The sequence below is a fragment of the Phragmites australis genome, chromosome 24, assembly GCF_958298935.1.
Source record: "Phragmites australis chromosome 24, lpPhrAust1.1, whole genome shotgun sequence".
NCBI lineage: Eukaryota > Viridiplantae > Streptophyta > Magnoliopsida > Poales > Poaceae > Phragmites > Phragmites australis.
This window is the reverse complement of record NC_084944.1, coordinates 9,775,584-9,788,905: the sequence shown is the minus strand read 5'-3', so window position 1 is coordinate 9,788,905 and position 13,322 is coordinate 9,775,584. Positions and strand designations below refer to the sequence as shown.

The 13,322-nt window shown below is 45.5% G+C and overlaps 3 protein-coding genes across 3 annotated transcripts; 2 read left to right on the top strand and 1 right to left on the bottom strand.

Annotated features, from left to right (window-relative positions):
- The first annotated feature begins 7,812 nt into the window (after positions 1-7,812).
- On the top strand, positions 7,813-8,745 carry LOC133907177 (uncharacterized). Its single transcript, XM_062349208.1, has 2 exons — positions 7,813-7,908; positions 8,026-8,745. Exons 1-2 carry the CDS (start codon positions 7,813-7,815, stop codon positions 8,743-8,745), a joined length of 816 nt encoding a protein of 271 aa, XP_062205192.1.
- Positions 8,746-8,817: 72 nt separating this feature from the next.
- Positions 8,818-10,660, top strand: LOC133907176 (uncharacterized). The gene is made up of 2 exons (XM_062349207.1): positions 8,818-9,082; positions 10,341-10,660. The coding sequence occupies exons 1-2, from the start codon at positions 8,818-8,820 to the stop codon at positions 10,658-10,660; spliced, it is 585 nt and encodes a 194-aa protein (XP_062205191.1).
- Positions 10,661-12,593: 1,933 nt separating this feature from the next.
- On the bottom strand, positions 12,594-13,019 carry LOC133907175 (malonyl-coenzyme A:anthocyanin 3-O-glucoside-6''-O-malonyltransferase-like). The gene has a single exon (XM_062349206.1). The coding sequence runs from the start codon at positions 13,017-13,019 to the stop codon at positions 12,594-12,596; it is 426 nt and encodes a 141-aa protein (XP_062205190.1).
- Positions 13,020-13,322: the final 303 nt, after the last annotated feature.

Below are 13,322 nucleotides of genomic sequence, written 5' to 3'. Positions count from 1 at the left end.
GGATGATACTCTTGTATTTTCAAAGCAGTACTTTTCTTAGGAAGAAGCGTAATCACACCGAAATTCAAGCTGAAAATCTTTGAACATATCCAAAAGATTGTTTTTAATGACTTCCCAAAAGACTTGATAAAATTCAGCCGGGAAACCATCAGAGCCAAGATCATTATTATGCTCCATTTGGAAGATTTCCTTTCTTATCTCATCATCCTTGAAAGGTGCCGTGAGTAACTCAATTTCGCTATCGGAAACTTGAGGAGTATCATGTCTTATTGACTCATCCATTGCAACATTATTATGTTCAGGTTTGCCAAACAAACCCTTATAATACTTTGTGATATATTTCTTGAGGTTGGCATCTCCAATAATAACACCCTTCTCTTGTTCCAATTTATAAATTCTCTTCTTCCTATGTTTCCCACCAGCTACTAATTGGAAATATTTAGTATTATCATCTCCATCTAGTAGCTCTTGGACCTTGGCTCGTTGATACCATTTGAGCTCTTCTTATCTAAGAATGTGAGCTAATCTTTCATTAAGATAATGTTTGAAAGCTATCTCATTAGGCATTAAAGGATTATGCTCCGCCTTCTTATCAAGCTCATCAATTTTCATTGTAATCTGTTTCTTCTCCTTTTTGAGTATACCTGAGGTATGTTTAGCCCAACCTCTCAAATATTCTCGTAGCGTTCTGATTTTGTTTTGCCATCTTTCAATAGAATTATTACCTCACTGCTCCGATTGCCAAATATTTGTTACCATTTCATGAAATCCATCACGGATCAACCATCCCAATTCGGATTTAAAGAGTGGTTGTTTACCATGATGGAAGGCAACCCCCGCATTGAGTAATAATGGAGTGTGATCAGATCGGGACCTATCAAGTGCCTTAGCCATGACCTTGGGATATTTCAATTCCCACTCCGTACTCATTAGCACATGATCCAACTTTTCAAAGGTTGGTGGGACTAAATCATTCGCCCAAGTATACTGTCTCCCAATCATTTTGATTTCCCGAAGATCCAATGTATCGATGATTGCATTGAATACTCGGGGCCATCTAGGATCAAAATTATCATTATTCTATCCTCAGAACGTCTCATAACATTGAAATCCCCCCTATAATCATTGGGTTAGACTCCAAACTACACACATGAGCCATCTCCGTAAGAAATTTAGCTTTAGATTCATCTTGGGCTGGTCCATAGACCGCGTATAATGCCCAAGTGAATCCATCATCTTTGTTGTTTAAGAGGAATTTTGAGTAATAATCTCCCTCAACAATGGAACCGATATCAAAACTAGATATATTGACCCCCATAATCATTCCACCTGATCTACCCCTTGGAGGCATAGTGTGCCACAGATAATCTATGCCTCCACATAGATGAATAAGAGTAGAATTAGAAAAATTACTTCTACCTGATTCCATGATTGCAAGAAAATCAAGGTGTTATTCTTTAGCAACGTTTCATATATAATTATACTTAGCCAAGTCTCCAAGACCTCTGCTATTCCAAGAAATCCCTTTCATTATAGAACAACTTTGGATGGAGTGTTTGGATTCTTGAGGAGGCGATCAACCTTCCCCTTACTATTACTAATGCTGGACTTTTTCTTTCGAGTCACCACAGTTAGATCGCAATATAATTGATCTAAACCTTCACCATCGAGAGCCTCAGATAAATCATGGCAGTGACTAAGAGTTGCTTCCACTTCATCCATATAATCATCATCCTCAAGATTATGTGAGGGTGGTGATAGAACCTTATATCTCTTGGTAACCTTAGAACTACATGTTTTAGCGAAAACAAATAATCTATTAATTTCTATTTTTTTAATAGAAATTACCGATTGATTGATAGTTCTATCATATCTACCCATGGTAACTCCCAGGTTCTTAACATTAGAGGAAATACTTGGCAAACACAACAAAAGGAATGAAGAATTATGCGTACCTTCCTCCAGATTATGCTTTGCCGCTATTCGCTTAGCTTTGGCCATGGTACTTTCATCACCAACAACTCTATTGCTGATCGTCCTCCACCCTTGTTATCATCCAGGATGGTGAAGATAGACACTTCTTCTGTGCGTGTTGTAGCTCCATCATTTAGCCCTTTCCTAGCCATAGCAAGGACTTCCTTCAATCCATCAATGAGGGGAAGGTCCTACAGTGTAGTTGCCATTGCCTTGTTAGTCATATTGGCTTTAACTCCATTCTTCTTGCAAAGGGTTTGCAGTGTCCACCGAGGAAGTTTGCTGAGATCAGGCACATCATGTGCCATTTTCTTCACCTCCTCATAGGATACGAGACAACCACCCGAAGCATTCATGCCCTCACCGTTGAGCACTGGATGGCCTCCAGGCGGAGGAGCCGCCAAGCCCACGAAGTCGGCCACCGGCCTGCACTGCCCCATCCACATCCTTAGGAAACAAAACAATGGAATCAACAGTAGCATCTGGCACGCTGTGCACGATTCGCAACCATGCCACTCGTGGCCCCGACCAGCTCATCGCACTCGTCATCGGGCATCTTTGGTAGCACAGGAAACTCTGACATCAAAAACTCAAGGGGCACTAGATCATCAGGATTCGGACTATCATGCGCTCCATGTGCGGCATCGGCCACTTCCATAGCCATACTGATGACCACACCACCACCATGATCATCAGTAGCCTCATCTCATGGTACACTCCTGCACATAGCTTGGACCTCCAACGCCCGGTCCAGCACATCATCCTTGTCCACCGATGCCATGGCAAGGACCGGAGCTAACCTCGGATCCACCATTTCAATCATTTTGGACTCAGCCCCTTTCTCAGCAATCAACTCAGGCCAGAGCAGCAACCCAATCGAGTCCAACCCCATGGAGCCATCCAGTCCAACCGAGTCCAGCTCGATCAAAGAAATGTTGGCCCCACCGTTCAACGCAGTTTCAGAACCAAAGGGCTCCAAAGGCAAGTCACCCCTACCCTGCAAATTAATATCCATACTAGAGGGAAGCTCTGAGTGACATGATTCCATCTGGTTCATTCCATCTTCAGTCATATTGTTATCTTCAGCAATTATCCTGTCAGCTAGCTCATACAATAAGTTATCGACGACCTTATCCATTATATTTCCAGCCATTGCTCTGACTGGCTCGTCATCTTTCGAGGCCTGCCCAGTTTTTAAAATATCTTCCTGCATAGCAACTTCCATATTGGTGCTATCAGAGGAGTTAGCCTTATCCCCTCCTATTTCATTATTCGGCTTCTTGCTATCTCTATCCTCCATATTTTCATCCTCCTCCTGCTATTGGTCCTCATCTTCATTACCATCAACATTGTGATCTTCCCATTTCCCGTCATGTAAGATCTTGTCAACCTTGAAAAAAAAATCTCATAGACAGCATCATGCACCACAATATCGGTGGCATCCGAGATACCATTAACATCTAGGACAACAACAAGGATGCGAACCACACCCATTTTCTTTGTGTACTTCATATCCACCTTCACATATTTCTGAGAATAGTTCCAACTGCCCAGAGTGGCAAGAAAGATCGAATTTCGTGAGGGACACCATACACATTCACCCACACTTTCTGGAGGTACTGTCTTGGTTCGATCTTCTCCTCCCATTCTTGGAAGGTCATCACCTCCTCACCATGTCCAGTCCTCACCTCCTTTATGCAAACCATCCGTTGCATCTCCACTTTACACGGAAACTAGATGATAAACCCATCTCCATGATCTTGTATTATCCACTACCATTTAACCGAAATAAGGCAAGCCAACTTAGATTTTATGAGGTCAACCGGTACAACACCCTCTTTGATGCGGATCAAGGCTGTTGCACTTTCTCTCTTTGGAATTTTGCTTGCTGAAGCACCATCTATAGGTATCTGAAAGAAGCCAAGATGATCACCTGCGAAACCGCAGAACATAGCAGCCGGTTTTGGAGCATGTAACAGAGGGCAAGTAAGGGTTAGATGCTCATCATCACAAATGCAGAAACACAGAACCCCCTTCGACTTCTTCCCTGCGACTGTGCCCTTGTTAAGCCCACTACCTTCGGCCACATCTGTTGGACGTTTCATGTTATTATCCTCTCGAGTTGCACCCTACCGCGCAAAAGCACCCGCGGCAGCTGCTGCCGCGGCATCTGCTTGGTCTTGAACTGGCGGCAACAGCACGTTAGAGTTTCCACGGCCATCTCCTCTGTAGCCTCGGCCACCACCTGTGCTACGACCACCACCTGTACCTCAACCACCTCTTGAGGCGCGGCCACCACCAAGACCATGACCCCAGCGGCCAGGCACATGATCCTGACCTCCCCTATGAGCATGTCAAAATTGGGATCTGGCCCTGGGGAAACAAGGATTGAAGCCCCCATTCCCATGGCCAGAGCCCTTGCCGCCGCCATCACCTCCGAAGCCACGTGAACCACCACCCATGCCCAATCGAACCACCGTTGCGTACGAACGCTTGCCGCTCGGCGAGATCTGCAGGGAAGAAGAATTATGTTTTTTAGAAGGCAGCCATCACATGCGAGATTTCAGGCGAGCCAAATCAGGAAAGCGACGGGCCCAGACAGAAACTGACCCATCAACCAATGCCAGTCCAATTTCGCTTTTCGAATTTCGAACATGCGTGAAACCTGGAACAAGCGCCGCTGATGCAGGTTTGTCAGCCGGACCTCCCCGCTGGACCAAAAGCTCTAGCAAAAAGTCACCGAGAGTACACGGCGGGGTGCGTCGAGGCTTGGGCAGTGGATCGACCCAAGGATTTAGCGAAGCCCCTGGTCGAACATCCACGATGGCCGGAACTAGATCATCAACATTTCTGGCAAGCTCCATCATGGTGCACCCAGCATGCATGGCCGCGTCCACGAGGTGGGCTGTAGATGGTGCATCACCGGTGGCCACCCTAGGCGACCCAAAGTCTGTCGACGTCGACACTAATTTTGCAGTGCGAAATACCCCAGCCTTGAAAGCTTTATCCAGATGATCATAGGCCAGACGATGACGATCTGCCTCCTCCGTCCTCCATTCCCGTTCGACCTTAGCAACCACGGCCTAGATCGCCAGCAGCCATTGGAAATGCCGCATGATGCCACACCCCCCTGCCGGCGACCACGCCGACGGAAGAACCCCCCTCGATCTCAACGGTGATCCTGTTCGCCTCGAATTCCCCGGCTTGTTCAGCAGTGATCCTATTCCTTGATTAGGTTAGTACGTGGAGAATGCACGATATAACACATAACATAAATCAAATGATCGATGATTAGCAAATTTTTATTTTTTTATGTTCGCAATTGCTACAACCCTTGTCATTCTTTTCAAGTAAATTCCAGACAGATCGGCTCAACCCTTGTCATTCCAATCCGTATTCTCTTCTACCTCTCTCCAATTCCAGATAGATTGACTCAAAGCTATGACAGACAGATTTTCAAGTAAATTCATCATCCGTTCCAAAATTGCCCCTCAAAGTTTTGGGTTACCTTTAATCACATTGTGTATTTGAAGACCGATCGGGTGTTGTTTATAGGCATCTCAAGTACTAATATCACTAGGGTCGACCCGTGCATTTGGGTAGGCTATAAATTTATTTATTAATTTATATTCCAATTTACATATTGTATTAGGCACTGAGCTAGCCTTGGTAGAAGAGGGGTGGGTTCATTATCTTTTTGGTATTCAAAATCCAAAGGTTTATTTATTGTATTAGGCACAGTCAAACTATAAAACTTATAATATAACATGGTTGACCCAATCGTGATACTGAAGAATGGGATCTTTTCTCGAAGGTTGGAAAGTTCCATTCGTTTAGTATGAGATCCCTTCACACCTTTCCATGCTTACACCTCCCACCTATGGAAATTATGTTCAAAAATGTCTCAGGAACTTGTATAGAGTTTCATTTATTGTATTAGGCATGGAGTCTTGATATAATTATACCTTGAAGAAGGGGTCAGTATATATCTTTTTGCAAAATATATGACATTTTATTTATTATATTATATATACATGTTGTACGTTTTAATATAAAAGTACTTGGAAAAGGGCCATTATTTTCCAGAAATTTTTAAATTAAACATTTTTTCAATGAAACAGAAATTGTTGTATAGATGGAGTTCTTTTTCTGGTTTTTTAATCCAAATTTCGAACGTAAGTATATTGGACATGAAGTGCTATTTTAATTGGAAGTTGCTAGGATGCTAGATTTAATCTATTTGACATATATAGATTATTAGGTGTATATGTTTTATTTGTAATGTGGAAAGTTCTATGTTTCCTCCCCCACCCCACCCACATTAACATGGGAATCTCCATCAAGGGTTAGCATGAGGGGTAGAAAAATCTATTAAAAAGATGTATTTGTTGGACTGAAAAACATATGAATACGATAGGCCGTATTATGTATGCACATTGTTTGCGCTTCATATGTTTCTCACATTTTGTCAGACCAACAAATACCTCTTTTTAATATATTTGAAGAAATATGGCCCCGTGATACGTAATTGAATATATATGATCTGAACCACCAACACGTACATCTGCCTACGGTTAATACGTGACCTCTCCCAACATGGTGTAAATGGGAATAGTCCTCACCCAACACTGGGAACCGAATCATTTTCTGTAAGACATACGCCACAAGAGATTTCTTCAACTATTGATATGAACTGTTGTAACTCGATCTAGCAACTACGGTGTGGTTACATCAATTAATTTGTAATTCGGTCCCAACGTTGGATGGATGTCCAAATGATTTTCCTTTTTGTCATATTAACTACGATTTCCTCAAAGTCTGTTATAAGTATACGAAATAGATAGATAGATTTGTATTCAGCAGAGCGCGCGGTTTGCTTAGCTTCGTCATTCCTTTTCGTAGCATAGTTAGAACTGCAGAAAATTAGGAATAGTGTCAGCAGCTTACCTTGGGCAAGTAGCTCACCCTTGGCAAGTCCAGCGTGCCCTGCCGTAAGAACACGCCGGCCAGCTCCTCAGTCACCGTCAAAGCGCATCAGGCTTCGGTCGTGAAGCCGCGTGGCCGACTCCCCTGCTACACGGCCCCACTCAACCCCAGCTGCCGCCGCCACCGCCGCAGCCGCCCACATCTTCATGAACCACCAGAAGCCGCTCCCGTCCGCCGCGGCGTGATGCACTACCAGTCCTACTACTGTGCCCCCAGCACCTCCGACGAACTCTGTCACCTGTGCATAGAGAAATTTTCGTTCTTTGCAATGCAAAAATTAGGTGGCGGTAGGGAGACTGTGCACAGCACTAGCATGGTGTTTACTTTACCTGTGCTACCATCACGATGCTGTTGGACTTAATCCTAGTGTAGGCGTTGAAGACTCATTTCACATAGTGCGGAAGTAAGGAGTACGTATATGGTTCGTATATGGCTGGGGTGTCGTTTAGGACTTTGTAACGTATGATGTGCATAGATCTAGTTCGAGTCGGAGTCTGAATCGTGGGATGATATGATTTGTGTTAGGATTCGGAGCTAGTAGGTGCTATAAATATGAGTTATATTCTCTCACGTTAGCTGGTCATTTGCATAGCCTGAACTAGCTAGTCGTTCTCGTGGTCGGAACTAGCTGATCGGGTGCGTGGTCACAGTTCAGTGGACTGTTCATGCTCGTGATCCTAGGAGTCGTAACCAACATCTAGTATCAGAGCCGGAAGGGCGTAGCACCAACTAGTGAATATGTCGATTGTTTCTCAGGGCAAGGTAGCGTGGGAGAGCGGCGGTGGGCCGTTTCCCTACACGCAGTTGATGATGATGAACTACACAAGCTGAGTGATTCATGTGCAAGCGACGATGGAGGATCAAGGCGTCTTGGAAGCAGTCGAGCTAGTGGCCGGTGCGGCCATCAACGAGAAGAAGGACAAGAAGGCGAGGTCGCATCTCTTTCAAGTGCTCCCGGAGGATCTCCTGATGTAGGTGGCAAGGAAGAAAACTACAAAAGAGATTTAGGACTATCTCAAGACAAGGTTTGTTGGCGCGGATCACGTCAAGAATGCGTGACTACAGATGTTGAAGAGCGACTTCAACATCATGCGCATGCAGAAGGGAGAGACGCTGAACCAGTATGCTGGAAAGCTCAACACCATGTTTGTCAGGTACACCAATCAGGGGGAGACGCTCGACGATGCTATATTGGTCAAGAAGCTATTTGACACCGTGTCGGATTGTTTCTTGAGTGTGATCATCGGGCTCGAGCAGTTCTATGACCTTGACACCATGCCATTCGAGGAAGTCATGGGGTGGTTGAAGACTTTTGAAGAATGTGCTCACCCACGTGCATCCAGCAGCAACAGCAATGGCGACAGTCAGCCTTTTCTCACTCAGGCTGAGTGGCAGGTGCGGCAGAAGAAGGACGATGGTGACTCGTCATCAAGCAACAAGGGCAAATACCACCCTCCTTCAGATAGCAACCGCGGTCGGGGTGGTCTTGGTTGTGACAGAGGCCATGGCAGAGGTGGTCACGGTGGTACATTGCATAATTACAAGGAGAGCGGCTTGGGCGGTGGTCGCCGCAACAAGAGTCACATTAAATGTTACAATTGCTACAAGATGGGGCACTATACGAATGAGTGCATGGCACCAAAGAAGAAGGAGGAAGAGAAAGGAGAGACACACCTCACACGTACTGATGACACCGAGCCGACCTTACTGCTCGCAATGTCAGAGGAGACTGCACTGTGGCTACAGCAAAGGCGGGATGTCTTGTTGCTGAATGAGGAGAAGTGAAGTCGGGATGTAGCAAATGAGGGAGGCTCCAGCTCTGAGGTCTGGTACCTAGACAATGGAGCTAGTAATCACATGACTGGTGATAAAGAGAAGTTCAGAGAGCTGGATGAAGGTATCATTGACAGGGTGAAGTTTGGGGATGGATCCATGGTACAGATCATGGGCTTAGGGTCTATCGTGTTCAGTTGCAAGAACGACAACCAGTGGCTGTTGCAAGAAGTCTATTACATTCCAAGAATGTGCATCAATATCATCAGCTTAGGACAACTTACCGAAGTTGGTCACAAGGTGACCATGGATGTTGAACATCTACGTGTGTATGATGGAAGTCTTGAACGTTTGCTGATGAAATTGAGGCGAACTCCAAATCACATCTACAAAATCGAGCTACATCTAGCAATGCCAATCTGTCTCCTAGCTAGTCTTGAAGACCTAGCGTGGCTCTAGCATGCGAGGCTCGAACATGTCAAACTTCGTAGCTCTGAAGCTACTTGTTGACAAGGAGATGGCGGCGTGTGTGCCGCCGATCACGCACCCAAACCAGCTATGTTAAGGGTGTTTGGTGGTGAAGCAGACGAGGTAGCCATTCCCGACGCCTGCAAGTTTTAGGGCAGAGAAACCACTCGAGTTGCTACATACGGACCTGTGTTGTCCAATCACACCCTCGACCCTTGTTGATAACAGTTACTTTATGTTAATTATTGATGATTACTCATGGTCTATGTGGGTGTATGTGATCAAGATGAAGGGTCAAGCCTATTTTGTGTTCAGAAAGTTCAAGATCCAAGCCGAGAACATGAGTGGGCGGTGCGTCAAGACATTGAGAACAGATTATGGCAAGGAGTTCCTCTCTGCCGAGTTCATCCTGCTCTGCGAGGAGGCAGGATCGAGCGGCACCTCATTGCGCCATACACGTCACAACAAATGGCATGATAGAGCGTAGGAATAGGACTGTGATGGTGATAGCGAGGTCCCTTCTCAAGAGCATGAACATGCCTGAAAGATTTTGGGGGGAGGCGGTGTGACATGCGGTGTATCTGATGAACCACTTGCCAATGAAGGCGTTGGATGCTCGCACTCCGCTCGAGGCCTAGAATGGAACGAAGCTACATTTGGCGCACCTTCGTGTGTTCGGCTGCACAGCGCATGTGAAGGTGACAATGCCACACTTGAAGAAACTCGACGACCGAAGCTAGCCGATGGTATATCTTGGTATCGAGGATGGCTGCAAGGCGCACCGTCTCTTTGATCCACAATGCAGGAAAGTTTTATGTAAGTCGTGATGTTAGTTTGAAGAAAATATGGAGTGGAGTTGGAGTACAGGCATAGGCAGCAGGGATCCATCAGACTTCATCATCAAGGAGGAGTTCAGCATCAAGCCGGTAGTTGGTGGCTTTGTGCCTCACGTGGGTGGCCTACCAAGCATGCTAGCACCTATGACACAAGACGATCTAGCTCTTTCATCAACTCCTCTGGCCGGTGAGGTGACGCCGGGAGGTCCATTAACCAGGGACGTGCTGCGGCATGTGTGGCAGCAACCTCCCCGACAACTCCCACCACTTTGTTGATGTCACCGACTCCTGAAATGCTAACAGATGATCTGTCCACACCGCTACCGAGTGGGAGCAGTAGTACAGACGAAGGACCGATTCATTACAGGCACATCGATGACATCATGAGAGATGCTCGAAGGGTGGAGCTTGACGAGGAGGACATGAAAGAAGAGGTCATGCTCGTGGAGACGGAGGAGCCATCTTGCTACCTTGAGGCTGCTGGGCAGCAGGTCTGGGAGGATGCCATGGCTAAGGAGATCGAGTCAATAGAGAAGAATAACACATGGACTCTCACAGCGCTGCCGGCTGGACATAAGCTGATTGGACTCAAATGGGTTTACACACTGAAGAAGAACACATAAGGAAATGTGATCAAACATAGGGCAAGGCTGATTGCATAAGGATATGTGCAACGACAAGGAATCAACTTTGAAGAAGTGTTTGCGCCTATGGCAAGGTTGGACACCATGCACGTCATCCTTATTTTTGCAGCCAATCAAGGTTGGTAGGTTCATCACTTGGATGTCAAGTCAGCATTCTTAAATGGTGAGCTAGAAGTGGAAGTATACGTAGCCTAACAAGAGGGTTTTGAAGTGAAAAATAAAGAGCATCTTGTGCTCAAACTCAGCAAGGTGTTTTCTGGACTCCGACAGGCACCACAGGCATGGAATATTCGGCTTAACAGGAGCTTGAAACAGTTTAGATTTGTTAAGTGTGCTCAAGATCATGCCATATACTGAAGAGGATCAGGTCCTGCAGGTGCGATAGTCGGAGTATATATTGATGATCTCATTGTGATAGGAGAAAGTTCAAAAGTGATCATGGGATTCAAGCAGCAGATGATGAGTGAGTTCATGATGACTGATCTTGGATTGCTTAATTTCCATATCGAGATTGAGGTAGTGCAAGAAGATAGGCGAATTACAATCTAGCAAATAGCATATGCGAAGAAGGTCCTTGGTCAATTTGGTATGCTGGATTGTAATCCCACAAAATTCCCCAAGAAACAAAGGGCGCAGCTGCATAAGGATCCAGATGGACAACCGGTTGATGCCACTGAGTATCGTCGCATCATTTGATTCCTAAGGTATTTGCTCCATACAAGACTAGATCTTTCTTTTGCTATCGGAGTGGCAAGCAGATTCATGGAGAAGCCAACGGTGATACATTGAAGGCAGTGAAGCAAATTCTTTGGTATTTGAAGGGCACCATGCATTATGGTCTTGTGTATACCAAAAGAGGAGAAATAGAGGAGATCACCGGCTACACGGACAGTGATCTGGCTAGTGACATGGATGACAAGAAGACTACATGAGGTATGACCTTCTATATCAATGATAGTCTGGTGTCATGGAACTCGCAGAAGTAGAAAATGGTGGCTTTGTCTTCGTGCAAGGCTGAATTCATGGCAGCAATGGCAGAGGCATGCCAAACACAATGGCTTAAAAGTCTATTGGGGAAGCTGACAACATAAGAGTCAAAAGCTATGAAATTATTTGTTGACAACAATTCAGCAATTGCGTTGATGAAGAATCCAGTATTTCACGGCTACAGTAAACACATTGACACCAAGTTTCACTTCATTTGTGAGTGCGTTGAAGGAGGCCAGATTGAGGTAGAGTTCATCTACATGGAGGGGCAGCAAGCCAACGCTTTGATGAAAGCATTGCCGGTGGTGAAGCTAGCGATCATGCGACAGCTTCTAGGAATTCATGATCTTGGCCCATATCAGGATTAAGAGAGAGTATGTTGGACTTAATCCTAGCGCGGGTATCGGGGACTCGTTTCACATGGTGCGGAATCAAGGAGTACGTATATGGTTCGTATATGGCTGGGGTGTCATTTAGGACTTTGTAACATGCGGTGTGCACGAGTCTAGTTTGAATCAGAGTCTGAATCATGGGATGGCACGATTCGTATTAGGATTAGGAGTTAGTAGGTGCTATAAAAATGAGTTGTAATCTCTAGTTTTAAAAGTAGAAGTCAAGTTACACGTTCAATAGAGTCGTAAATTATTCTCTAAAGAGTTTTCATCTTGCTTCTTCTGTTTCGTTGTTCTCGTCAAGAATCTAGTTCTCGTCAAATATCAGGTACTTCTCGTCGAGTAGTATGCAACTCACACATAGATGGTAGATCAATGTGATCAAAGAGTAGCATGTACGAGGCGGACGCGTGTTTGAGTATAGCTCACGCTAGCTGGTTGTTCGCATGGCATGAACTAGGTTATCACTCTCATGGTCGGAACTATCTGGTCAAGTGCGTGGTTGAGGGAGCATGAGCTGGTCACTCACGTGGTCACGGTTCAATGGATTGGACATACTCGTTATCTTGGGAGTCATAACCAATAGGCACTAATAGCTCCCTATGGAAGATGTCCGGCACAAGCTGTCGGAACTCGTCCATGTCATGCTTCACGCCCTCCTCAACGAACCTCATGAACTCGAGATCCTTCTCAGCCTCGATGAACGTGACGTGGGCGTCCTCGCCGCATATGATGGAGACGGTGCGCATCTTCAGCAAGTAGACGAGGTCGCTGACAAAGGGATGGAAGGCTGGGAGGACTGCCGCAAGGGAGGACCTGAGGGTGCAAACAATGTCCAAGAAGGGGACAGGAGGCGATGGCGCAGGGAAGAGGAAGACGTGGCAGACGGGTGGTAGCGCCAACCAGCACACGTCGAAGGGGGTGAGTGAGACATGTTGACCTGGAGGCCGTTGTATCATTACTCTGGCCTACGCTCGGAGAATCATCCGATGTGGTGTGTAGTGACCATGTTCTAACTTTTTAAATGAAAGTATCTCGGGATTTTAATAGGTCGCAGTGATTTTATTAGTCTTGAAAGGACTAATTAGCAAAAGCGGAGATAGGCTTGCATCGGGTCAGATTAGCTAGACCAATGCCTAACCAACCTCAAGTCACTACTGCAGAAATGGTCATCAATGCTAACTCAAAAATATTATTAGTGACAGTTTTTGAATTGATACTGATTACTCGAGATTGATTGTCCATGACTTTTAGTGCCGATT

Coding starts and splice junctions, on each gene's coding strand:
- LOC133907177 (XM_062349208.1), top strand. CDS start 7,813: ATGGAGGATCAAGGCGTCTTGGAAGCAGTCGAGCTAGTGGCCGGTGCG. Junction 7,909..8,025: donor CGAGGTCGCATCTCTTTCAA/GTGCTCCCGGAG, acceptor GCGTGACTACAG/ATGTTGAAGAGCGACTTCAA.
- LOC133907176 (XM_062349207.1), top strand. CDS start 8,818: ATGACTGGTGATAAAGAGAAGTTCAGAGAGCTGGATGAAGGTATCATT. Junction 9,083..10,340: donor GTATGATGGAAGTCTTGAAC/GTTTGCTGATGA, acceptor AAATGCTAACAG/ATGATCTGTCCACACCGCTA.
- LOC133907175 (XM_062349206.1), bottom strand. CDS start 13,019: ATGATACAACGGCCTCCAGGTCAACATGTCTCACTCACCCCCTTCGAC.